The following is a 25,848-nucleotide window of genomic DNA, read 5'->3' as shown; positions in this document are numbered from 1 at the left end:
ATTAACTTTTGGAAAAATGTGTAAGTAATCTTTTCTAACCCCAGACAGATTAAGATACTCTCCTATATTATCTAGTAAAATCTTTATAGTTTTACCTTTCATATTTAAATCTATAATTCTCTTTTAATTCAAATCTGCATAAAATGTGAAGAAGAGATTTTATTTCTTTTTTAAAATAAAGATACCAATTTTTTGCTGGGCGCCGAGACCAAGGGCTAAAGCTTGGAGACTGAAAAAATGCAGACCACTGGGGCACTGTTCATTTCTCCAGCTCAGATCCACTGTTGCACCAGGGGTCTAACCAGGCCTGTGTCTGCTTCCTTCTTGAATAGCCCAGAGAATTCATCTAAACAGCCTTCCCACAGCAGCTCCCTACTCCAGGTGGCCAGACAGGAGTTCCAGACCAGTGTTGTCTCCTGGGACATTGACACAGCAACCAAGTTTATTGGTGCTGAGGCAGCCACAGTTGGTGTGGCTGGTTCAGGGACTGGCATTGGAATTGTGTTTGGCAGCTTGATCATTGGCTATGCCAGGAACCTGTCTCTCAGGCACTCGTCTCTCAGGCAGTAGCTCTTCTCCTATGCCATTCTGGGCGTTGCCCTGTCTGAGGCCATGAGGGGTTCTTCTGTTTGATGGTCACCTTCCTCATACTCTTCGCCACGTGAGGCTCCATGGGGGCCACCTGTCCGTCCCTGCTGCTGCGACTCCATGCCATTCCTGGTGCTGGGGTGTGCTAAGCTTTACCATTAAACACAACGTTTCTTAAAAAAAAAAAAAAAAAGATACCAGTTTTTCTCAGCACCATTTATTGAATAGGCTGTTTTTCACCCACTATTCTACAATGATAATGCTGTCGGTTTGGGGGTTTCAAGTATGATCTACTAATTCATTTGTGTTTAATACACTAAGACTTCCAGCACTGCACTGTTTTGATTACTACAGCTCTATAATAAACCTTGTATCTGATAAAACAGATTCTTTTACTTCTGTAACCATATTCATTATTCTTGACCCTTTGTATTTCCACATAAATTTAGGAACAATTAGTCATGTTTTATACACACACACAGACACACACACACACACAGCCTGTTGGTATTTTTATTTGCCTTATTTGAATTTGTTCAGTTTGGGGAAAACTGGTATTTTTCAACACTGAGGCATCCAATCCTGACAATCATATCAATTAAGGTCTTCTTTAATTATTGTAAATAAAGTTCCACAGTCTTCTCTGTAGAGATTTTGTATATCTTTTATTAGACTTATTCTTAAGTATTTCAATTGTTTTAATGCTATTGTAACAAGTATCTTTTAGGAAAAGGTATTTTTACTTCTTTGTGGCTGGTATCTATTTGTATATTGATTTTGTTTCAGAATTTAATCTAAGTTTTCTCCAGATTGTTTATAATTTTCTACCTAAGCAATCGTATCATCTTTGAATAATAAGAGTATTGGTTTTTTCCTTTCTAATTCTCATACCATATCTTTTTCTTGCAATACTGCACTGCTTGAGACTGCAGTAAAATGTTGATTGAGGGTGGTAGAACAAGTACTCTTTTCTCCTTCCTGATCTCAAAGGAGATGTTGCCAATGTTTCATATTAGATATGATGTGTGTTATGGTATTTTTGTAGATAATCTTTATTAGATTAAGGATGTCCCTTTCTATTTCTAGTTTGCAAAGAGGTTTTATTATAATGGATGTTGAATTTATCATATGTTTCTTCTGCAACTATTGAGATAATGTAATTTTTTCCTTTATTAAGTATGAAAATATACTGATGAATTATCTGAAGTTAAATAACCTTGCATTCCTGGCATAAGCCCAACTTGGTCATGATATATAATTCTTATTATATATGATAAGATTTTGTTAATATTTTATTTTGAAATTTTGCATGTATTTTCACAAATAAGATTAGCCTTTCTTAAAATGTCTGAAGTTATCCAGAATTCAAAAAATGAATTGGGAAGTGTTCCCTTTCACTAGTCTCTGTAAGAATTTGTAAGATTAATTCTTTATTAAATATTTGATAGAATTCACCAATGAAGCCATCTAGGCCTGATGGTTTCTTTTTAGAAATGATTCTTTTTTTTTTTTTTTTTCTCCAGACAGAGTCTCGCTCTGTCACACAGGCTGGAGCACAGTGGCACAGTCTTGGCTCACTGCAACCTCGGCTTCCAGGTTCAAGTGATTCTCATGCCTCAGGCTCTCAAGTAGCTGGGATTACAGGTGCTGCTGCCATGCCCAGCTAATGTTTGTATTTTTAGTAGAGATGCGGTTTTACCATGTTGGCCAGCCAGGCTGGTCTTGAACTTTTGACCTCAAGTGATCCACCCACCTTGGCCTCCCAAAGTTCTGGGATTACAGGCGTAAGCCACTGCAACCGGCCTTAGGAATGATTTTAAATGTGGATTATATTTCTTTGGTGTTTACAGGAACATTTAAGTTTTCTATTTCATTAAGTTGTGTTTTTCTAGAAATTTGTTTGTATTGTACTACTCTGTTGCAGTAATGAGTCCTCATTTGCATGCATCTTCCAGCATCCACACCTCTGGATGGTAGTACTTTCCCACATTGACTTTAGTTTCATCTACGTGATTTGTTTTGGCCAATGAGAGACCACAGGAAAAATAACATAAGCATAGATTTTAAAACTATTTGCTTTTTGGAACCCTAGAACTGCTACCATGTGAACAACCCTGCACTGGACTACCAATGATGACACATGCCTCCACCACACTAACCAAATGCCAGGAAGCCTGTGATACCCTGAGTAATGATTCTCCAAATATGTTGACATCCAAGCCCAGGCACTTATGACTATGTTAGATGGTGAAAGGAACTTTGTAGATTTGATTGTTATGGATCTTGCAATGGGGAAATTGTCCTGGATTATCCAGGTGGGCCTGATGTAATCACCAGTGTCCTTATAGTAAGAGGGAGGCAGTAAGAGATTTGTCCATAGAGGAGGTGATGTATGACAGAAGTAGAGATTGGAATGATACAGTCACAAGCCAAGGAATATCAGCAGCCTCCAAAAGTTGGAACAGGCAAGGAACAAATTCTCCCCTAGAACCCCCAGAAGGAACAAGTCCTCTTGATAGTTTGACTTCGGTGAGTCAGACTCATGATTTTGGACTTCTTATCTCCAAACTACAAGAGAATAAATTTGTGGTTAAGCCACTACACTCGGTAATTTGTTACAGCAGCAATAAGAAACTAATATAGGTTTTGGTATCAAATGTGGAGTGTTGGCTGTAATAAATACCTAAAAATGTAGGAGTGACTTTTGATTTTGTCAGTGGGAGGAGGCTAAAAGAATTACAAAAGCAAAATGGAAAGCCAGTATGTATGCCAATATTGCAAGTATATGAGGTAATGCATGTTAACTACCTTCATTTAGCCATTCCACGATGTATACATATTTCAAAACAGCATTTTGTAAACCATAAATATATACAATTTTTATTTGTCAATTTAAAAAAATAAGCAAAAAACAAAAATATCCTGGGGGAAAAGCCTATTGCCTTGCATAAACTGTTACTAGAAATACGAATATTAACAACTCTGCTCGTGAGCACTCAGAAGGAAGTGAGGATCCTGTAGAGAGGGCCCACGTGATGTCAGAATACCTACATCACCAAAAACAGACTGCTGGCAGGAATACGTTAAATGTGTGCTGAGGAGAAATGAGGAATTGGAAACTAAAGGAAGGGGGACCCTTTTATATAGTGGCAGGAAACTTAGCCACATTGTGTCCTACAGTTATACGGGGATGGGGTGGGGCGGGGGGAGACTAAAACAATCAGGATTTAGTCAGAGGTCCCTATTCAAGCCTCCTGAAATATTTGTGAAGAGATTAGGCATGTGACTCAGCTTTGTAATCAGAAGCCAGGAATAGAGATGGGATTATGCAGTAAAGATATGTGAAAGGTCTCTTGACTAATGGAGTAAATTGCATGCCATATATAGGAGTTTACAAGGATTCTGAGAATGTTATACTAGCAGAAACACTCGCAGCTTAGACCAAACGAAAAGAGAAGACAAAAAAAAAAAAAGTTAGACTTCAAAAATTCTATAAGCAAGAAATGGACTGATAAAATCACTTAACTGCAAACTTGTGCTATCCTTCACGAAAACGTAACAATGATTCATGGTGCATCCTTAGGTACCTAATGAAAACTTGTCTAAGGATGTTCCCTGTCTTACCAAATTATGGAAAGTCACTTCGCACAATACATATTCTGAGGTCGTTAATATGATCTCTTCCTAGCCTCTGCTTAGGCAGGAACCCAACACATTTATAAGCACAATTTTTGACCAACTGAAGTGGTCCCCTTATGTTGATCATGTAACTGTCTACATCTTCCTGGCAAAACTCTTACTATGTATACTCATTATATTCCTATAATTTTTATGTGTACATTTATAAATTACTAAGCTCACCAAGAATAACAGAATCAAAAAAGCCATGATGGGACTTTTAAAATGTCAACAATAATATGCTTAAAAGGAACTCTTAAAAAAGTGGAAAGACAAAATACCAAACATTCAATGGTCAGCTTTGATTGATGTTTAGGCCTCAAAACAAAATACCAATCCCAAAATGGCCTCTTTCAAAGTAAGCCAAAATAGTTTATTCAAATTCAAACCTCCTGAAACTTTTTACGTTTTAACATTTATTGTTACCTATAGTCACCCTATTGTGCTGCTGAACGATCTTTTTCCTTCTATCTAACTGTATCTTTGTACCCATTGATCAACTCCTCTTTATACCTCCTTCCCCACTACCCTTCCCAGCCTCTGGTAATGGTCACTCTACTCTATCTCCATGAGTTCAACTTTTAATTTTTAGCTCCCACATATGAGTGAGAACATGCAATATTAGCCTTTTTGTGCCTAGCTTATTTGACTTAACATGTCCTCCAGTTCCATCCATGTGGTTGCAAATGACAGAGTTTTATTCTTTTTTACAGCTGAATAGTACTCCACTGTGTATATATACCATGTTTTCTTTATCCATTCATCTGTTGATGGACACTTAGGTTGATTCCATATCTTGGCTATTGTGAATAGTGCTACAGTAAACATGGGAGTGCAGACATCTCTTTGATATACTAATTTCCTTTCTTTTAAATATATACCCAGCAGTGGGATTGCTGGATCATATGATAGTTCCATTTTTAGCTTTTTTTGAGGAAACTTTATACTGTTCTCCAGTGGTTTTACGCACATTCCCGTCAACAATGCACAAGGGTCACCCTTTATGTTCTCGAACAAGCATCCCTTAGTGCTTGTTCTTTTTATAAAAGCTATTTTTACTGGGGTGAGATAATGTCTCATTGTAGTTTCGATTTACATCTCTTTGATTAGTGATGTTGAACATTTATTCATATACGTGTTGGCCATTTGTATGTCTTCTTTTGAAACATGTCTATTCAAATCTTTCACCTATTTTAAAATTGGATTTTTTTTTCCTATTGAATTACTTAAGCTCATTATATATTCTGGTTATTAATTCCTTGGCAGATGGGTAGTTTGCAAATATTTTTCCATTCTGTGACTGTCTCTTCACTTTGTTGATCGTTTCCTTTGCTGTAAAGATGCCTTTTAGCTTGATGTGATCCCATTTGTCTATTTTTGGTGGAAGATCTTGCCTCAATGTTGATGGCTGCTGACTGATCAGGCTGGTGGTTGCTGAAGGTTGGGAGGCAGTGGCAATTTCTTAAAATAAGGCAACAATGAAGTTGGCCACAGTAATTGACTTCCTCTTATAAAAGATTTCTCTGTAGCATGCAGTGCTGTTGATAGCATTTTACCCCTAGCAGAACTTCTTTAAAGTTGGGGTCAGTCCTCCCAAATCCTGCCTCTGTATTATCGACTAAGTTCTGTAATATTCTAAATCCTTTGTCATTTCAACAATGTTCACAGCATCTTCACCAGGAGTAGATTCCATCTCAAGAAACCACTGGAGTCTCATGAGTGGGCTCAAAATAGTCAACCATGCTATAAAAAGATGTGCTCTCATTCAGGCTTTGTTATTCCATTTATAGAGCACAAGCGAAGTCTATTTAGCATAATCTTAATGGCCCTAGGATTTTCAGTATGGTCAATGAACATAGCTTCAAGTTACCAGCTTGAAGCCCCTAACAAAAGAGTCAGCCTGTCTTTGAAGCACTGAAGACAGGCATTGACTTCTATCTAGCTATGAAAGTCTTAGATTGACCGGGCGAGGTGGCTCACACCTGTAATCCCAGCACTTTGGGAGGCCGAGGCGGGAGGATCATGAGGTCAGGAGTTCAAGACCAGCCTGGCTAACATGGTGAAACCCCATCTCTACTAAAAATACAAAAAATTAGCAGGGTGTGGTGGGGTGTGCCTGTAATCCCAGCTACTCGGGAGGCTGAGGCAGGGGAATTGCTTGAACCCACGAGGCAGAGGTTGCAGTGAGCCAAGATCACGCCATTGTACTCCAGCTTGGGCAACGAGCAAAACTCCATCTCAAAGAAAAAAAGAAAAGAAAAAAAGAAAGTCTTAGATGGCGTTTTCTTCCAACAGAAGGCTGTTTCGTCTACATTGAAAATCTGTTATTAAGCATAGCCACCTTCTTCAGTTATCTTAGCCAGCTCTCCTAGATAACTTGCTGCAGCTTCCCTATCAGCATTTGCTGCTTCACATTGCACTTTTATGTTTTGGAGACCATTTCTTTCCACATGAACCAACCTCTGCTAGCTTCAGGCTTCTGCAACTTCCTTATCTCTCTCATTCTTCATAGAATTGAAAGAGAGTTAAGGACTTACTCTGGATTAGGCTTTGGCTTAAGGGACTGTTGTGGCTAGTTTGATCTTTTCTCTAGACCATTCAAACTTTCTTCGTATCAGCAATAAGTCTGTTTCACTTCTTATTATTCATATGTTCAATGGAATAGCACTTGTAATTTCCTTCAGTAACTCTTTTTGCATTCACAACTCGGCTAACTATAGCACAAGGGGCCTTACTTTCAGTCTATCTCTGTCTTCAACATGCCTCCCTCACTTAGTAATTCCTAGCTTTTGATTTTTTAGAGGCCATTGTAGGATTAATTATTAATTAGCCTAATTTCAATATTGTGTCTCAGGAATTAGGGAGATCCAAGCAGAGGGAGAGATTGGGGAACAGCTGTTCAGTGGAGCAGTCAGAACACACACAATTACCAATAAAGTTTTCAGTCTTAGATGGTTGCAGTTTGTGGTGCCCCAGAACAATTACAATAATAACATCAAAGATGACTGATCACAGATCACCAAAACAGGTATAATAATGAAAAAGCATAAAATATTGCAAGAATTACAAAAATATGACACAGACACATGAGGTGAACACATGCTGTTGGAAACACTGTGCTAATAGACTTGCTCAATGCAGTATTGCTACAAATCTCCAGTCTGTCAAAAGCACAGTATCAGCTGCTAAGTGCAATAAAACAAAATACGCCCATAATATCTACCAAAATTATATACTGATCTTTTGACCTAGTAATCCCACATGTAGTTTTTTTTTTTTGCAAAATATGCTAACAGAAATACAAAATGATCTATTCATAAAACTTGCAGCATCATTTTCGTAGTAGAACACTAGAAACTAATGTTCATCAATAGGGGATTGGGTGAATAAAATAGAGTCCACTCACACAGTGGAGTACTCTGCAATTGTAAGAAGAAATGAAGAACTTATATACAGATATAGAGTGATTTCCAGAATACATTTTGAAGTGATAAAAGCAAGATTGTAGATCAGTAATTATTATATGCCAATTTTTCTGTAAGAAGAGGAGAGAAAAGTGTATTGCATATTGATATGGTTTGGATCTGTGTCGCTGCCCAAATCTCATGTTGAAATGTAAACCCCAATGCTGGAGGTAGGGCTTGGTGGGAGGTAATTGGATCATGGTGACAGTTTCTCATGAATGGTTTAGTACCATCTCCCTGGTGCTGTTCTCATAAGAGTTCTCATGAGATCTGATTGTTTACAAGTGTGTAGCACCTGCCCCGTCTCTCTCCCTCCCTCCTGCTTCTGGCCATCTGAAGTGCTGGCTTCCCCTTCACCTTCTGCCACGACTGTAAGTTTCCTGAGCCCTCCCCAGAAGCTAAGCAGATCCCACCATGCTTCCTGTGCAGCCATGCAGAACTGGGAGCCAATTAAATCTCTTTTCTTTATAAATTATCCAGTCTCAGGTATTTATAGCAGTGCAAGAAAAGACTAATACACCTGGTACCATCAGATTTAAAGGTGAGCTTACTACAATATCTAAAGATGCTTCAACTAATTTAGTTAAGCCTGCAACTGTTTTTGAACAAGGATAAGCCTTTGCTGCTAGATAGTTCTTTGAGAAGAACCTTAAGGCAAAGGTAACTTGTTCAGGAGGTTCAAGAAAAGCAGCAGAAGGAACATAATGAATGTAAGTGGTGAAGATGAAGCTGTGGAGACATAGCGAGATTGTCTCAAAAAAAAAAAAAAAACTTAAAAGTTTTAAAAAGAAAAAATATGTATCACATGGACCCATCAATATACAAATATACATAATACAAATATTATGTATCCATAATTAGAAATAAAAAATATTTTAAACATCCTCCACCAGAAAAGATTATGACTCACTGAAGCCTCTGATGATCTTTAACATTTTTTTTTGTAAGCAATAATGAATTTTTAAATTAAGGTATGAACATTTTTTTTTAGACATAACGCTATTGCACTTAATAGTCTACATATGCGTAAACGTAACTTTCATATGCAATGGGAAACCAAAAATTCATGACTCACTTTATTGAGATAGCTGCTTTATTGTGGTGGTCTGCAACCAAATTTGCAGTATATCTGAGGTGTGCCTGTACTAGATTTCCCTCCAGGGAGGTTGTAGTCATTTTTATATTCACAACAGACATATGTAAGAGTACATTTACCCACAGCCCCACCAACAGAAACATTGTCAAATATTTAGATTTCTAATGATTAAAAATGGCATGTTAGTGTAATTTTAATGAACTTTCTCTCTTAAGGTTGATAGTCTTACATGTTTAATGGTAATTTTTCATTTTCTGCGAACCATCTATCTTCTGGCAATTTTTCTATTAGGTTGTTTTTAGATACTGGAGTTTTCCTTACACTCTAAATGTAAATCCTTTGTTTTGAGTTACATTTTTCTGTGACTTGTTTTTAACTTTGTTTATATTGACTTATTTTGTATTAAGTTCCATAAAAAAAATCCACTAAGCTTTCAGTTGAATTTAAGTGTATTGGTTAAATTGATGAAAGTTCACATCCTTTTTACATCTTTCTGTTCATAAACATGTTAGTGCTCTCCATTTATTTTTCTCCTATACTGACTATAACCTTCTCAGTGAGAATTTTCTAATTGACTTTGCTCAATACTTAATGTGCATGCTTGATTTTAAGTTCCATGTTTTTCTATTTTTAGAAAACTCTCAACTCTTCAAATATTGCTTTCTACCCCCCCTTCTATTATTTTTTCTCTCCAGATATCCTATTATAGGTTGTTGGATATTCATGTTCCATTTTTTACATCTCTTAAACACTTCTTAGTACTTTTCAATGGTTTGTGAGGGTAATTTTCTGAAATTTGTCTATTAGTTCACTAGTTTTCTCTTCAGCCAGGTCTCTATTTTTACTTCTAGGAGTTCAACTTGATTCTTTTTCCAATCAAGCTTATTTTAAAAAGTCATGTCTATTATTCAGTATGAGTTCTTTCTTATAAATATATTATCTTTTTGACTGATCTATTATTTCCAGTTCCTGGAGTACACATTCTATTTACTTCATCTCTTTACTCTCCTCATGCCTTTTTATTTCCTCTTTTGCTTTTAACTAAGATCTTACCTTCAGCTAGGCTGAGTCAGGGATCAATGTTCCAGCATTTTAAGTCTTATATATTAGTCTCAAATCCCTTCAACTAGTCTTTGGTATCAGTCTACACTTAATAATATGGCTTTGGTCTTTAATTTCTCATATCTGAGGATTTCTAGATTATTCTTTTAACCTCAGTTATATATGAAAATTATTTCTTGGTTATATTTCATAAAGAAACGCCTGATGTTTCTGTTAGAACAACATGCACTCTAAATGTAGTAGCTTACTCAGACATGGTACCAAAAGCCCTTAGAATAGTAAGAACAGTGGCTAAGATTCTGTAAACAACTTTTTGGAACCTATTGATACGTCACATCTTTCTTCTTTAACTTGTCAGTGTAAGTCATATTGGTAAATTTTCCGATATTGAACTAACCTTGCATTCTTGGAAAAAAAACTATTGCATGACCTAAATGCCTTAAAGAAACTAAAAATGCTCTTAATAAAAACCTAAATTATTATAGAGAAGTTATTATTATAGAGAAGTTAATTATATTTAATAGAGAAGTTAATTATATTTAATATCCATGCATGATACAGAATCCTAATTTTACACATGATACATGCAAACTGTCTTCATCTGATAACAAGGATAGTCTAAAAACCTAAGGCAGACAGATAACAGTAAAAACCAGAAACATTCCCTTTCAAATTAAAATTAACTACCTGCCATATTTTGCCAGTGTATAGTCAATACATCTTTAGCTTTATGCCTTATCTCATGTCATTTCTTGTCTCTGGAAACTCCACTCTTTTGGGGGAAAATAACAGTTCCACCTCCAAAAAAATAACAATTGTGTATTTTCTGCCAGAAAAATGCATATATGCAGATAAACACAAAATTTTGCATAAAACATCATAGGATTCACTATCTACATTTTGCAAAGTAGATTCCAGATTAAAAATTCCTAACTTACAGCTCGCTTTGTAAAATAAAATGCTCAAAAATATTAATGGAGGAAGGAATAAACAAATAAGCAAGTACACAAAAGATGTTGATGCAAGCATTCATATTTGCCTATGAAAATTTCCCTGAAGAAATTAATATATGAGACATAAAATAGACTTGGGTTTTAGGTATTTATTTACAAAGTTCTTACTAATACAATTGCTTTTAAAATATAGCAAAGAGTCATTTACTACTCTCAGAAGTGGCACATACATGGCATAGAAAACAATCTATAGTCAGTTAACTATTAAAACAGAAACTTGAAAATTAAGCGACAAACATTTGTAGTACTCCCTAAAGAAACAGGAAATAAAAATGCATTTATTCATATGAACTTGATTATTCTGAGTTACTGACTATAAAAAGGCTATTGTGAAAGATACCACACTTTGAAATAGCAAATGAATTTTCAATTTTACATTTAATTATAAGACCACAATAAAAAGTTGAACATGCACGTATCTATGCATTTCACAGAAGATTAGTAAAACTGATGGCAACTTCAGAATTATTTCATAAACGGTATAGTCTTTACCACAATTTTCCCATGGTCTTATCCTTCAAAATAAAATTCCACACACTATCAAACTAAATCAAGATTTGCTAGTGGCTAAAATCGCCATAAATATACAGTACTCTCTCTGAAACAGCTACTAACATCTTGTTTTTGCAAAATATACAATGTTTCTCAATCTTTCTGTCCTTATCTCAATTTGCAAAAATATTTTGAAACAATCTCCTTTAAATGTTATTCTTGTTAATAGGGCAAATCTTTTAAAATCCACATGCTAGATCTTGAAAACACTTGAGAAGAAAATAAACTGCAAAAGGAGTAGTTATTTAAATACTTCAAACTGCACATGTGAAACAGACCCACTGTTTAATCAGAATTCTATGCAAGTTTTCATTCAGTATTATGATGTCATTTAATCTCTGCATAAGTTGAGCTGCACAAATATCTATTTCCATAAATTCATTCATGGATACTATACAAATAGATTCACAGCAGTATTTGGCACCCGCCCATAAAATTTATTTACTCTATCAGGGTTGCAAAGCTACTAATATCAGCTGATAGCAACTTAAATTATTGGCCCTTTGAATGACAGATTCAAACAAAAAGATAAATTACATCAAAATCACTATCATTTTTTACATGAATTAACTTGAAAATGTAACAGGTAAACCTTACTCTTTCAAGAAGAAAAATCAAATAGCATAGTTTAGTGTTATTCATCTTCCTTCCAGCTTTCACCAAGTGCTAATTACAAGTACCATTTAAGTCAGTTTCTTATTTGACTATGAGGTGTTTATACATTTCTATAATTTAAGATTTTGGTAATGCTTCATATCAAATGAGTTGTAGATCTACTTAAAGTATGACTTCTCCTTTCAAAGAAGGAAGGAAGGCTGACAAGGGAGGGAGAAGGGATACCCTGTAAAGACAAAACAAACATTTCATATTTTAAATTTTCCTTTAAAAAAATTGTAAAATACAGTTCAGTATCATGCCTATTATTTTTACATTTTACAAATTACCGTAACAATTAAGTACAAGACATCTGACAATTCTAAACTCGTTAAAGTCAGGGGATTGGAAAAGGGAGAAAAAAGAAAACTATTATAGCATTCTGAAAACAAAGCCAAATAGCTAGACTAGTTAACTAGATATTAACTCAACTGAACAGATATTGGCCTACTGCTAGTAGTGATACCTAACTTTGTTTTATGAAAGATTAATGATTCAGTGTTTCAGGTTATAAAAGAAAAAATTATAAATTGGCAAACAAGGTTTCTTCTTAGTTCATAAAGCAGAATTAAGAGGAATGAAATCATTTCATGGGAAATAATTTTCTAAAATTAAGTCATACTCTCTCATGAGTGTTTGTAATATATGTACAACTCAGATGTACATATGTGAGTGTGAGAGTGTATATGTATATATATAATTTTGTTCCACTGTAATTTCAGCTACTCAGGAGGCTGATGTGGGAGGACTGCTTAAGGCCAAGAGTTTGAGACCAGACTGGGCAACTTAGCAAGACCCTCAACTCTAAAAAATATTTTTAAATAATTTTTAAAATTGTGTTCCATATAAAAATTGAGTGAAACAGCAATCCTTCTGGATAACAGTGATTATTAAATTGCTGAGTTTTACATCCCTGAGAAGTCTTAAAAATTTTAAAATAAAACAACTCTAACAAATAACATGCAAAGACTCAAGAATAACTGTAAATCAAAATAAATTATAAGGCTACTGTTTTATTTTAACATATATAAATGGCTAACTATAAGAGATAGTAAGGTAGTTGGCTGTAAGTTATCATCAACAAGGTTGTAAAATGAAGCATTTAAAAAGCTGGGTTGATGAAGTATAACCATTCAAGTATCAACAAAATGATGATATAAATGTATAATATAAAAGTTTACACTTTCCTCACATGGAACTTTTATGATTTGGCATATTAAAAGCATAATTTTCTATAAATGCTATAAATCTAACATTAAGAATCAGATTTGGAATATAAATCCACTACTCATGACAATCATTACTATTCTTTAAAATGATAATTTTCCTAAATAAGAAAATTTCTAATGGAACTTATTTTTTCTGGACTTAAGAAACTCTATTAAACCTAAATTGTTATTAATTCAAAGCAGTCATAACATTGTGAATTCCAAAGTTCCCACCCACCGAATAAGTGATTCCTTGGAGAAAAAATATGTTCCTTTTTTTTTTTTTCCGCAAATACAAATTTTAAATAGCTAATAAGCTCACATTAAACTTCATGAGGCTTGTTTCCATTAGTGGTTGGCAAATCTCCTAATTCTTCACAAATGTCAAAGATGACTTGGAAAGAACATTTTTGAAATTTGAAAAATCAGTATTTCCTTCTAGTATCTCTGAAAAACTAGCTCGGAAAGCAGAATGACGTACAGATCGAAACCAGGAGTACTGAGAGTGCCCACCAGTAGAGTTTAGGCACTGAACATAAACATGCTTAGTAAATCCAATTACATTGCTTGTGGAAACAGAATGGGTAATCTGTTAGAACAGAAACAAGCAATTGAGAAGACGACATTAATGTCTTGAAGGTATTTTAGGTGTTTCTTACGTATATTGTCTATTAAAAGTGACATAACCATAAATAACAAATTAATTTTCTAAAATTTTCTATAAAATTCATTTATCTTCATTTGAAAGATGAAAATGTTTACAATAGTTGCTACAGGTGGCTTCGAGAAAGCTATAATCTAATTTTCACAAATTAATGCTTATCTGCATTTGGCAATTTTAATTGACCAAACTACTTTGCATATATTCATTTTATCAACTAAATGCAGCTTCTCTCCCATTGGTTAAGGTTAATGTTGATTAAAAACCTGTATAAATACACTAATAGATTTAGCCATAACTCTTTGATGTGTTAACTAAAGACTTTAACCAACTTTAAAATATATATTTAATGAGTATTATTTGTGTGCCTTACCTGCAAAAATTTTATATAATAAAAAGAAATCACTTATAAAACACAAGAGCACTCACAATGTGCCAGGTACTGTTCTAAGCACTTTACATATAATAACTCACTTAATCCTTATAACTACTTAAGACTCACTTTACAGACAATGAAATTGAAACAGATCTTTAATAACTTGCCGAAACACATACAGCTAGTAAATAGCAGAGCAAGGATTTGAACACTAGGGTTCCAGAGTCTATGCTCTTAACCACCACCCAAATTGCCTCTCAGTATATAACATCATTTGCAAAAATGCAGATGAGAGAATAAGAAACTTGCTACAGGACACACAGCTAAGAAGTGACAGTCACTTGCTTTTCTTAACTTCAGTAGGTTAATAATTTTATAAAGAACAGATATTTCACTCAAATACTTAGTAATAGTAGTATTAAATATCGAATAATTTAATAATTCTGAAACTGTTGGAAATTTTTTAAATTTCCATTTAGGAAACATTTTAAATATACATACATATATATATAATATACATAAATTTAGAACTTGTATCATCCTCTGAAATTCAGTTTCAGAGATTATATTCTACTCATCACAAAAATAGTAAAAGGAATAAAACTCGGTCTCTGCTATGTTATTGGAACCGATATGTATAAGCAGAATCATAGCTATTTACATTAGTAAAGTGACAGGCCAGATTGAAACGTGTTTCCTTTCTTAGAGATTTTAGAACATATTTCAATCCCAATAAAATTTCCTATCAAATAAACTACACATTAAGTATGTCTCCAGTTCATTCGTAGTAGGGTTTTCTCACTTGCCTTTACCCAATAAAGAGGTTAGAAGTTTGGATATACATATTTAAAAAATGACGTATGACTATGTTAGGATGCCAAGGTTTAAAGCGCACTAGGGGAGACCTCCTCTCCCCTAGCATCATGCTTTCCATGCTGATTCTTCAGTGCCAGTGTACAGAGCTGTGCTGTCCTTCCAGGAGCCACATGTGGCTATGAAACCCCTGAAACGTAGCCAGTCTGAAATGCAGCCAGCTTTGTAAGTATAAGGTGCACCCCACGTTTTTAAGACTTAGTACATAAGAAAGAATGAAAATATCTTACTGGTAATTTTTACATTGGCTCACATTCAAATGATAATATTTTGGCATACTGGGTTAAATGAAATTATTAAAATTTTTTAAAAATGGAAGAAATATTTCCAATTTTTAAAAGTTAACAAATTCTATACCAACTTCATAAATAAGTCATTTACCCCATTAAATCAAAATAACTTACTGCTAATGATGATGTGCTAGAAAGACGACTCATTACATGCTTATCATTGCTGGAAGGACTTCTTCCCTCCACTGAGCTGTGGGATGTCATAAGAGCCCTTCGAAGAGCTCTTTTTGGAGTTTTGGAGAAAGAGAATGCTCTCGTAACCTAGAGTTTAAGAGTTACAATTAGTTAAACCTAGACAGATTTAATACTGCTAAGAATATTTAAACATAAAAAAGCCAAATATATGGCAAAAGTTTTTCTACTGTACTATGTGGCAGGATTAGAATCTCTTTGGCACAAAACAGTGAGGAAATTTGTAGACTATTTCAACTTTCATTTAGAGAGCACTGCAGTCCAATGGAAGGAGGAGGAGAAAAGAAATCTAGCCTGGGAGAGAAGAAACCTAAGTTCTTCTCTGATTCAGCCAGTCTAGTTGTGAGATTTTTAATCCAAAAATCACCTCAACCTCTATTTCCTTATTGAAAGAGTGAAGGAATTCACTTGAATAATAATCTAACATTTTTTTCTTTTATACATCATACATGTTAAATGATAGGAGATACAAAAATTATTAAAATACAAAGCCTCCCCTCCAAGGGAAAGAAAACAAAACTTGTAAATCTAGCAGTAGAGAATATGGCTGTAAATCTCTCTTAGAACACTAAAATTCTAGTTCTACTTTTAAAAAGCCTATTATCAACATACTTATGTAATCCTCAACAACTCTGATAAGGTAAGCAAGTTATTTTCATCACGAGAAGACTAAAATATACTTCTAGAGTCAGGAATAGATCCCAGGTCCCCTGACTGTCGTGTGCCCTTTGCTGAAAATAAATGTGGCGATATATTTAAGATGAGTGCACACATATTTAAATCTAAAACACCAACAGTACATTTCTACTGCAGGATAGTTCACAGAAGCATCATTATTACAATAACGGGAGGGATAACAAGTTATAGTTACTGTGGCAAAGAAGTAACTGAAGTAAAACTATTGTTTCTGTGGGTTATTTCCTAGAACCGAAGAATGGCTTTGTTTTATAAACTATCTTTATACTGGTGTTTGCAGCAATACTATTTGAATATAGTCTGGAAAATATGTTAGAGATGTGCTAAATAATAATTTCACTAAAACTCACCTTTTTTGAAGTCTTTTTTATTGCTCTTGATGCTCTACTCAATGTACTGTCCATATCTTTTGTATTTACTTCAAAGGATTCTGGATCAGCAGTATAAATAAGATTCTCCTATTGAAAAATAATACTTTTTCTTATCTTAAACACACACAACTGTTTCTAAAAATCAAACTTTTAAGCATATTTACATACGGGAGTATTTATAAATGAAGCTACTCAAGATTTTTCATGTGCTTGATATTACTTCTACCCTGAAATGTACTGACTTAAGGATAGTGAAAAATAGGCATTCAGTAAATGTGTAATTTGTTGTAAGGGTCATGGATACCAAAGCAATTGGAAATAGACCTCAAAATAAAACCTAACAACTCTGAAACAAGTTAGAAATTTAGCAGACTTAAACGTAATGCTTAAGTATAAAGTCGGCTACAAAACCAATACCATAAACACTGTTCTTGACATAAACTCGAATTAAGATTTAGACTTTCTCCTACTTTACCCTTTTGTCCTCAATCAGCATTTGTAAGGATTCTAAATCAGAGGTTCTAAACCTGTGATCAAGAGCCCATAGGGTGACAATGAACAGAAATTGGGTGCAAAATTTTGTATGTACATGTGCAAAGGGCATATTTCTGAAGAGTGGGTTCACAGCTTGTATCACGTTCCCAAAGGAATCAAAGACCTCATATAACCACCAGTCTACTCTGTACTTCTATGAGGTCAGCCACTGCTGACATGCTGGGGAGGACGTGATGGGGTGGGAGGTGGAGTAAGATTGGTCAATAGGCACAAAGTTACAGTTAGAAAGGAGAAATAAGTTCTGGCGTTCTATTGCACAGTGGTGACTATAGTTAACAACACATTCTTGTATTGTATATTTCAAAATAACCAGAATAGCGGATTTTGAAGGTTCACACCACAAAGAAATGAGTATATTAGGTGATGGACATGCTAAATACCCTGATTTGATCAACACACAATGTATACATGTATCAAAACATCACATTATACCCCATAAATATGTACAATTATGTGTCAATTAAAAATAAATTTTTAAAAAGACCTCATATAGGCCAAGAACCACTGAACCACTTAAACAGGACAATTAATCTCTAAGTAATTAAAAATATTACTTGTTCAAATTAAGGTTGGATTTTCAGAAGAAAGCAAGTTAGACAAAATGATTTTGTATAGTCCTATAACCAATTTGCACTTTAAATTTGTAAATCTAGACTATGAATAGGCAAATTGCCTTGTTATGCTGGCACTATAAAAGACTATTCATTCTGTGGTGACAGAGAAAAAACAACCTTGTGAAAGTTGTTTTTTTATGAAAATTTTTTCCATGTGCAAAATGTAGAATATATCTAGTATACCTAACCCATAGTAATCATAAGGCTAAAACAAAATGATGCATAGAAGTACTTTGAAATGAAATGTTAAGCCTCTTTACAAAGTGTTAAATATTATACTCAACAATTATAAGGCTTGCTTCAGCTCTCCACCGCTGATACATGGACAGCTTTTGTTATTCTAAAGCTTCTCTAATTTTGTCATTTGAACAACCACATCCCCTCTGCCTGCTATAGAACCTCTCTTTCCACTTGATCGATTTGCTAAATAACTCTAGGTTGCTTATCTTGTACAAATCAGTTAATAGGGCTTGTAAATGTCAATATCGTTTCAATTTAATGTTACTTTTTAAGAAAAATTCAGAAAACACGAATTACCCATAACTCTCCTAATCAATTACTGTCTACACTTTGGTATATTTCTTACAGATATTTTTCTACACGTATAAAATGTTTCTTCATAACAAAACTGGAAATATTATTCAGTTTTGTACCTTATGTTTTTCAATTAGCTGTAATTTTTTTGTCTCAAAGGATTTACTCTTAATGAAGAGTTGACAAATCTCCTCTGATTATACCATAATTAATTCAATCATTCCACTATTTTTGAGCATTTAGAGTGCAGTAATGGGGAATTACTGTGTAATGGGTACACAGTTCCAGTTTCGGAAGATGAAAAAGCTCGAAAAACAGATGGTGGTGATATTGCACAACAGTATGAATATACTTAATGCCAATGAACTATATACTTAAAAATGGTTAAAACTGGTAAATTTTATGTTACGTATATTCTACCACAATAAAAAGAAATAAATGAAAGTATATGTCTTTGTATATGAAAATATTAAACCACATGTTGGTAATTTTCTAAACTAGAACACTAGAGGTAGAAAAGCAGAATACGAAAAGTTCCTGATGGAAAAAGGGTATACTGCTTCAACCTATACTCTCACTGTCAAAACAGGAAACAATCTATCTTGCCTCACTAGCCCTCAATGGTCTCCTTCAATTTTTTGTTACAATTTGATTTGTAAAAACAATGGATATAACACTATCTTTATCTGTATTGCTTTAAACTACTAGTTGGGTATATATTTTTTTCATGTTTTACAGATATTTTATATCAAATTTTATTGGAAAAGAGGTCTTCATTTCCTATACTTTCTAACTGGTTACTGCCAGCATAAAGGAAAACTCTTGATACATATGTATTTATATTTTATTTGGCTGCTTTACTAAGCTCTGTTACTAATTCTAATAGTTTTTGGTTGGTTCGTGCCAACTATCTAGGTAATCGTTTGTAAAACAGAATATTTGATACCTTATGTCAATCTGTAAGAAACAAAGCACTGAGGGATGTGATTCAAGCTCTGCCACACATATCTGGCAAGGTTTTACACTACTAGGATTTCCTATATCTCACAGTAGGGGGATCACATTTCCTATACTACTGTATATATGGATAAGCTCAGTTGTATCCTTACTTTTATGAACTTAATTCTGCTTTGATTTCATTCCATTTTTATTTCAATTTTTATCTCAGTCAATCAACAGATATATACCAAAAACCTACTATTTGATAGAATTTTTTATGTCCATAAGATACAGAGGCAAATTCAGAAAAGAATGTTTTGACATTTAAATATATTTTCCTTAAAGAAAAAAGTGATATGGTAATTACCCTGACTTGGTCATTATACGATGTATACATGCAACAAAACTTAACACTGTACCCCAAAACATGTACAATTATGTCATTATAAATAAAATCAATTAAAAATCAAAACAAATATATCTTATGTTTTATTTTTAAACTATAAAGTAACTTATCAATGCTCCTTTCAATTGGTAAACTTATGACTTTTTTTTTAACTGAAAGCTGAAAGATCCACTAAAATTAGCTGGAAAATAATTGAAAACAGTGATAATTTATTAACTGTGACTGATTACAAAATAACACACATATACCAAAGAGTCACCTATTTACAAAACAGCTTAGAAACAGGTAAAATATCCATTTATGACTGCATTCTAAAGAGAAAATTACTTCGGAATAAATCTAATATATACATTTTTGGCCGGGCATGGTGGCTCACACCTGTAATCCCAGCACTTTGATAGGCCCCCAGGTGGGCAGATCACTTGAAGCCACGAATTCAAGGCCAGCCTGGCTGGCCAACATGGTGAAACCCCGTCTCTACTAAAAATACAAAAATTAGCCAGGCATGGTCACTCACGTCGGCAATCCCAGCTACTCAAGAGGCTGAGGCATGAGAATCACTTGAACCTGGAGGCAGAGGTTGTGGTGAGCCAAGACTGCGCCACTGCACTCCAGCCTGGGTAACAGAGTGAGACTTTGTCTCCCCCCCAAAAAAACATAAATACATTTTTGAAGAATGTACATATGTCTATGCTTATATTTCTAGAAAGTATCAAAAGTCATACCCCTGGAAAGACAGATTAGCCAGACAGGGGTATAAGACATATTTTACTGCAGTATACTGTTGTATATTTGATTTTTTTTCTTATGTGCAAAAAGTATTATCTTTCAATTTAATAGATGGTAAAAATCATAGCATGACTATTAAACTAAACATTGGTAACTTACTCTTTGATGCAAAATGTATCCATTTTTATATGTAATGAAACTAAACTCCAAGTGTGTTTAATTTTGCTGAAATGCTCTTTTAATGAAGGCCCCTGAAATTTAAATCCTTAGCAAATGCTAATAAAGGAGCTTCTCATTTTTTTCTATTGTTATCTTAACTATGACTAAGTATTAATAACCATTGATGAACTAAAAATGGAACCAGTGGCTTCATGCTTTCTCTCAATGAACTAACAAACTGCTTCTGACTTAGGGGAGGGGAAGATAGATACAAGATTTTTTACCTTTCTAGAAGATTCTGGGTTCAGAATGACTGAAAGGGTAAACATATTGCTAGTTCACTAGTGGCTAAGACTATAATAAAATATATTATTTTTGCTAAGATACGAATATGAAGTACTTCCTTTAGTGCTCTCTGCACAGAGGAAGGTAGACAGGGTAAATCACAGGTAAAAGTGCAAAGTCGGGGAAACTTATCTTCAGTAGTCCTAGGTTTATTTGTTATTCATTCTTTCTCAATAATTCTCATTCTCTTTAAAAACAAAAAACGAAGAGAAAAAACTTTCTGCTTTTTAGTCTATTTCTCTAAATTTCTAAAATATAATATGTACTAGGACAAGGACAAAAAAATAAAATAAAAGTGAAATTGATAGATTAGCCAAAACTCATTTTTATTTTTATTTACTTTTAAGCTCTGCTGGACTTGAGAACACACATTTTTAATAAATACTTACTATAATTCCAAAAACATTTTATGACTTATTCAAAGTATGTCAAGCATTAAAGAAGCTTTGGAAGGGCAGGAGTTTTTCAATCAACTCCAAATTCACATGTACCTGAAGACAGACCTGCTGAGTTCAAGATTAAAAAGTAGTAGTCAGTCTCTCCCACTGAGATATATAATATTAATTTCAGGAGAAACTGAGCCTCAGCTATAGATTTTAAAATCCTATTCATGGGTGTTAATTCACAGGAAATTTTCTAGCATTTGACATCTTAAGCAAATTAACCTGTCTACTCGTGAGTTATCAGACACTTCTCTCCTTTCCCTAAGCTCTCCTCTTACCCTAGTCTTCAAACCCCCAGATCCTATCTATCACGTGTCCCCTCCCTTTAGCCTGTGCCTCAGTGTTTTCCTCAAACTCTGTAATCATGCCTATAGTTTAGAGCTTCTGATTTGGCCAAATTAAAGTGGTACCAATAACAGACATTTATACTAACAACTTACTAGGTATGCCTAGTAAATGGAAGAATAATTATAGTTTTAAATACAAATCATATTAACTTCATTATAAATATTATTGGCATACAAGCACAAACTTTTAATATATGTCCAATCGTTGGTCTATTTCTCATGCAGTTAGAAATTCTACTTACAAGTTTAAAAACTCAGAATGAAGACTGCAACTCTTAAGTAGCCAATGGTGATTTATTTGACCAAGATGTAGGATAAATTTTGCAAATTTCAAAAGAAATATAAAGTTAGGGGCAAAAGTACTAAATTGTAGCACATGGCATTTAATTATCAAGTTACTTTTAAACTAAACAAAGTTCAAGAAAGGGTATTGTTCCTTAAATTTACTTATTAATAAAATTATACTTCTGACATTAGAGGTTAGAAATAATAATGGCCTCCACAAAGCTACCAGCTTATCTTAGGCAATATATGAATGTTAGAGTACGGACCATGCAATTAGTTACATGTTGGCAAGAGACCAAAAATACACACATAAGGATTCTGAGACATAAGATCTTCAACAGATTTAAACTTTAATCTTTAGATTCTGAAATAACAAAATATGGGACATGACATCCATGGGAAGAAAAACTATTAAGATGCTTTGACCAAGAATCAGTCAGTCATGCTCTTGGCCTTAGATTCAAACTTAATGGCATCAGATTAAGTTTTCTTTCAGCCTGATAATTTTAACTCTTACATCATTAATAAGTGGACATGACAAATGAAATAGTAGAGAATAAAATAGTTGTGCTTATTTTACTCTTTTAATTAAGAAAGCTCAAGTTACTTAGGGTACCAAAAAACTAAATATATACAGGGTACCAAAAACAAAAACTACTAATTCAAAGAATCAGAGATTTTTATATCTTTTTACATCTTTTTTTTTGTGTGTGTGTGTGTGTGTGTATATATATATACACACACACACATTATCTTCACATGGAAAATTTCTCAGGGCTTTGTAAAATTCTCAGGGCTTTATAAAAATTTACTATATGTAGAATTTTAAACACAGGAAAGGGATCAACTGAAGTCACCGAGTATCTGAATTTACAAACGTATTTCTTAAGAACGAAATTTCGATAGATTGAAAGAATTTTGTACTGTAAGGATAAGTCAGAACATAGTTAAACGTTTGCTGCCACCTTGTGGCTAATTTTGCTTATGAATTTCTTCTATATGTTATTTATATTTCAGTTCTAGTATTATTAGCCACCATGTGGCTAGTAATTCAATAGATTACATTATAAGAAAAATTTTCTGTTAACATTTCATTTCAGTATTAGGCTTATAAGTTTGGAAAGGACTCTATAAACTATCTAGTCTGACATTCTGATAACAGCAGGAGTAATTTCTGCATTAAGGAATTTCTACAGGTAAAGAAAACCATTTTATATACGGATACCTAGAAAAACTGGATGGATACCTACAAAAAAAAAATCTTACAACGAGCAGTTTTGAAAGATTTATAACAAAAGTGCTCTCCATCATTTTCCTAGCTACCATTCTATTGTATGTGCTAGCATTGTATTTCCCTCTCTGAATCTTTTGTGCAACAATTTTTTATTTATAAGAACATATTCTTGGTCCATAGAAATCTAAAAACACACACACAAACAAAAAGTCTGATTATTGTTCTAAACACTTTGGAAGGAGGTTTTCATTAATGAATACTTACTTTATAAACCACATTATACCTAAATGTCTTCCAAGGTTTCACACTTAAATGTAATTACATGTTTCATTCCCACAGAAACACCCAATGCAATCTCAGTTACAGTACCATTGTACTGAAAAGGGTCATCTATTATATCCATATATTCTCTTCAATCTATGTCATTTGTGCAAAGAGTAAGAGGTCTATATCTGTCTATCACATGTCTCTCTCTCATATATAGAGAAGAAGAAATCAAATTCTCTCTTAGGCACCTGGATTTCATCCAGGGATACTTGATTTCAGGCAAGACATTTAACTTCCCTATTTTGATTCTCTCATCTATTTTCACTTTAATCTGTATAGTATAATGATAATTATATATTTATGATAGCATTTGATTTTAAGAGGTTCACGTGAGAAAAATAGATTGGCAACTTTCAATTTTCAACTTGCTTTCAATAAGATTTTTTTTTTTTTTTTTTTTTTTCTAGCCAGGCACAGTGGCTCACGCCTGTAATCCTAGCATTTTGGGAGGCCAAGGTGGGCAGACTGCCTGAGCTCAAGAGTTCAAGACCAGCCTGGGCAACACAGTGAAACTCCGTCTCTACTAAAATACAAAAAATTAGCCGGGCATGGAGGCGTGCACCTGTACCTGTAGTCCCAGCTACTCAGAAGGCTAAGGCAGGAGAATCGCTTGAACCCAGGAGGCAGAGGTTGCAGTGAGCCGAGATCATGCCACTACACTCCAGCCTGGGCAACAGAGTGAGACTCCGTCTCCAAAAAACAAACAAACGAATCAACAAAAATCAAAATACTCTCTAATTTTTAGCCATGTCGAAGAGTACCAATGAAAAATCACAGGGTACATTATAAGAAGTCCCAAAATCTTCACTGAAATCAGAGCCACAGGGGCTATAAGACTATGAGGGCCTACCTTATGTAAGCCAAGAACTCAAATAATGTTTTGTGTACCCACACTATATAAAATATTTTCTAAAACAACTTATTACATCAGTTTTTTTAATATACACAAAACTAAAACTCTCCATTCATAATAAACAAGTATTAAAAATGTACAGGTTTAGTCTGAATGCACTGTTGTGAAACTGAAACTTTCATTATAATACTGTTTTAAGAACTTACAGCATCTGCTTTACAAATGGTGTTGGCTACATGTCGACACAGCATCTTTAGCCAATTTTCTTTTGGAAGTTCATCTGATGTCATCTGGAAACTGAGTAGCACATTTGCCTGCTCTGTTGGTGGCCTCACAAGCAAGGCAAAAGCGTTATGGCAATCTAGGGTTCCAGAATAACCATAAACATTAAGTGTCACTCCTTGGAAAATGACAGATGTATGCAAGTTTAGTTCCCTCAGAGCAATGAAATTCCAATGAAATGAACTATCTCTTCTCCACTTTCCTTGTCCTCTCTATTTTTAATAAGACAAAGAACATCACCATATTAAGCTGAAGCACTGAAAAGACAATATAGTATACCACGTAAGGAACTAATGATGATGATAAGTTAATGACATTAAGTAAACAGTATTTTCCACGTCATTTAATATTTTCTATGATAAAAATATTAAAAGTGTTAGAAAAGTTGCACGACCAAAATGCTAAAATACAACCTATTTTAAACAAAGTCTGCCATAATTAAAATCCAAAAATGAAGATTTTTAAAACAAATATATAGTCAGCCTTCCGTATCTGTGGGTCTGCATCTGTGGATTCAATCCACTGCTGACCAAAAATAGTAGAAAAAATAGAAAACAGATTGTATCTGTATTGAACATGTACAGACTTTTTATTCTTGTCATCATTCCCTAAACAATATAGTATAACAACTGTTTACACAGCATTTACATTGTGTAGGTACTGTAAGTAACCCAGAAATGACTTCTAGTACATGGGAAGATGTGTATAGGTTACATGCAAACACGATGCAATTTTACATCCAGGACTTGAGCATCCCAGATTTTGGTAACCAAGGGAGGTCCAGGAACCGTCCCCCATGGATACCAAGGGACAACTATACTATGTAACCTTTAATAAATCCAGAATTTGTCAACTAAGTGAAAAGAGAAGTAAGTTGCTGTTCAAGTTTTCTTTAAGAATCATTTCTTGGCTGGGCGCAGTGGCTCATACCTGTAATGCCAGCACTTTGGGAGGCCGAAGTGGGCAGATCACTTGAGGTCAGGAGTTCAAGGCCTGCCTGGCCAACATGGTGAAACCCCGTC

The 25,848-nt window shown here is 34.1% G+C and overlaps 1 protein-coding gene and 1 pseudogene across 10 annotated transcripts in view; one reads left to right on the top strand and one right to left on the bottom strand.

The window, feature by feature from the left end:
- Positions 1 to 237: 237 nt before the first annotated feature.
- LOC103890307 (ATP synthase F(0) complex subunit C1, mitochondrial-like) lies at positions 238 to 665 on the top strand (annotated as a pseudogene).
- Positions 666 to 10,975: 10,310 nt separating this feature from the next.
- The window catches only part of ECT2 (epithelial cell transforming 2), a 70,970-nt gene continuing 56,097 nt past the window's right edge, over positions 10,976 to 25,848 (bottom strand). For 9 of the 10 annotated variants that reach the window (XM_024244797.3, XM_024244793.3, XM_054552999.2 and 6 more), the window contains 4 exons: positions 24,751 to 24,905; positions 16,754 to 16,861; positions 15,630 to 15,776; positions 10,976 to 12,294 (listed from right to left, as the gene is read on the bottom strand). In XM_024244797.3, the coding sequence (XP_024100565.2) occupies positions 12,205 to 12,294; positions 15,630 to 15,776; positions 16,754 to 16,861; positions 24,751 to 24,905 (500 nt within the window). In that variant the 3' untranslated portion in view covers positions 10,976 to 12,204. Of the gene's footprint in view, positions 12,295 to 13,566; positions 13,905 to 15,629; positions 15,777 to 16,753; positions 16,862 to 24,750; positions 24,906 to 25,848 lie in introns of those variants that run through there. The other variant, XM_024244799.3, reaches the window with a different exon arrangement.

This window comes from Pongo abelii, chromosome 2 (assembly GCF_028885655.2).
Source record: "Pongo abelii isolate AG06213 chromosome 2, NHGRI_mPonAbe1-v2.0_pri, whole genome shotgun sequence".
NCBI classification, from domain to species: Eukaryota; Metazoa; Chordata; class Mammalia; order Primates; family Hominidae; genus Pongo; species Pongo abelii.
This window is presented reverse-complemented; position numbering and strand designations above follow the sequence as displayed.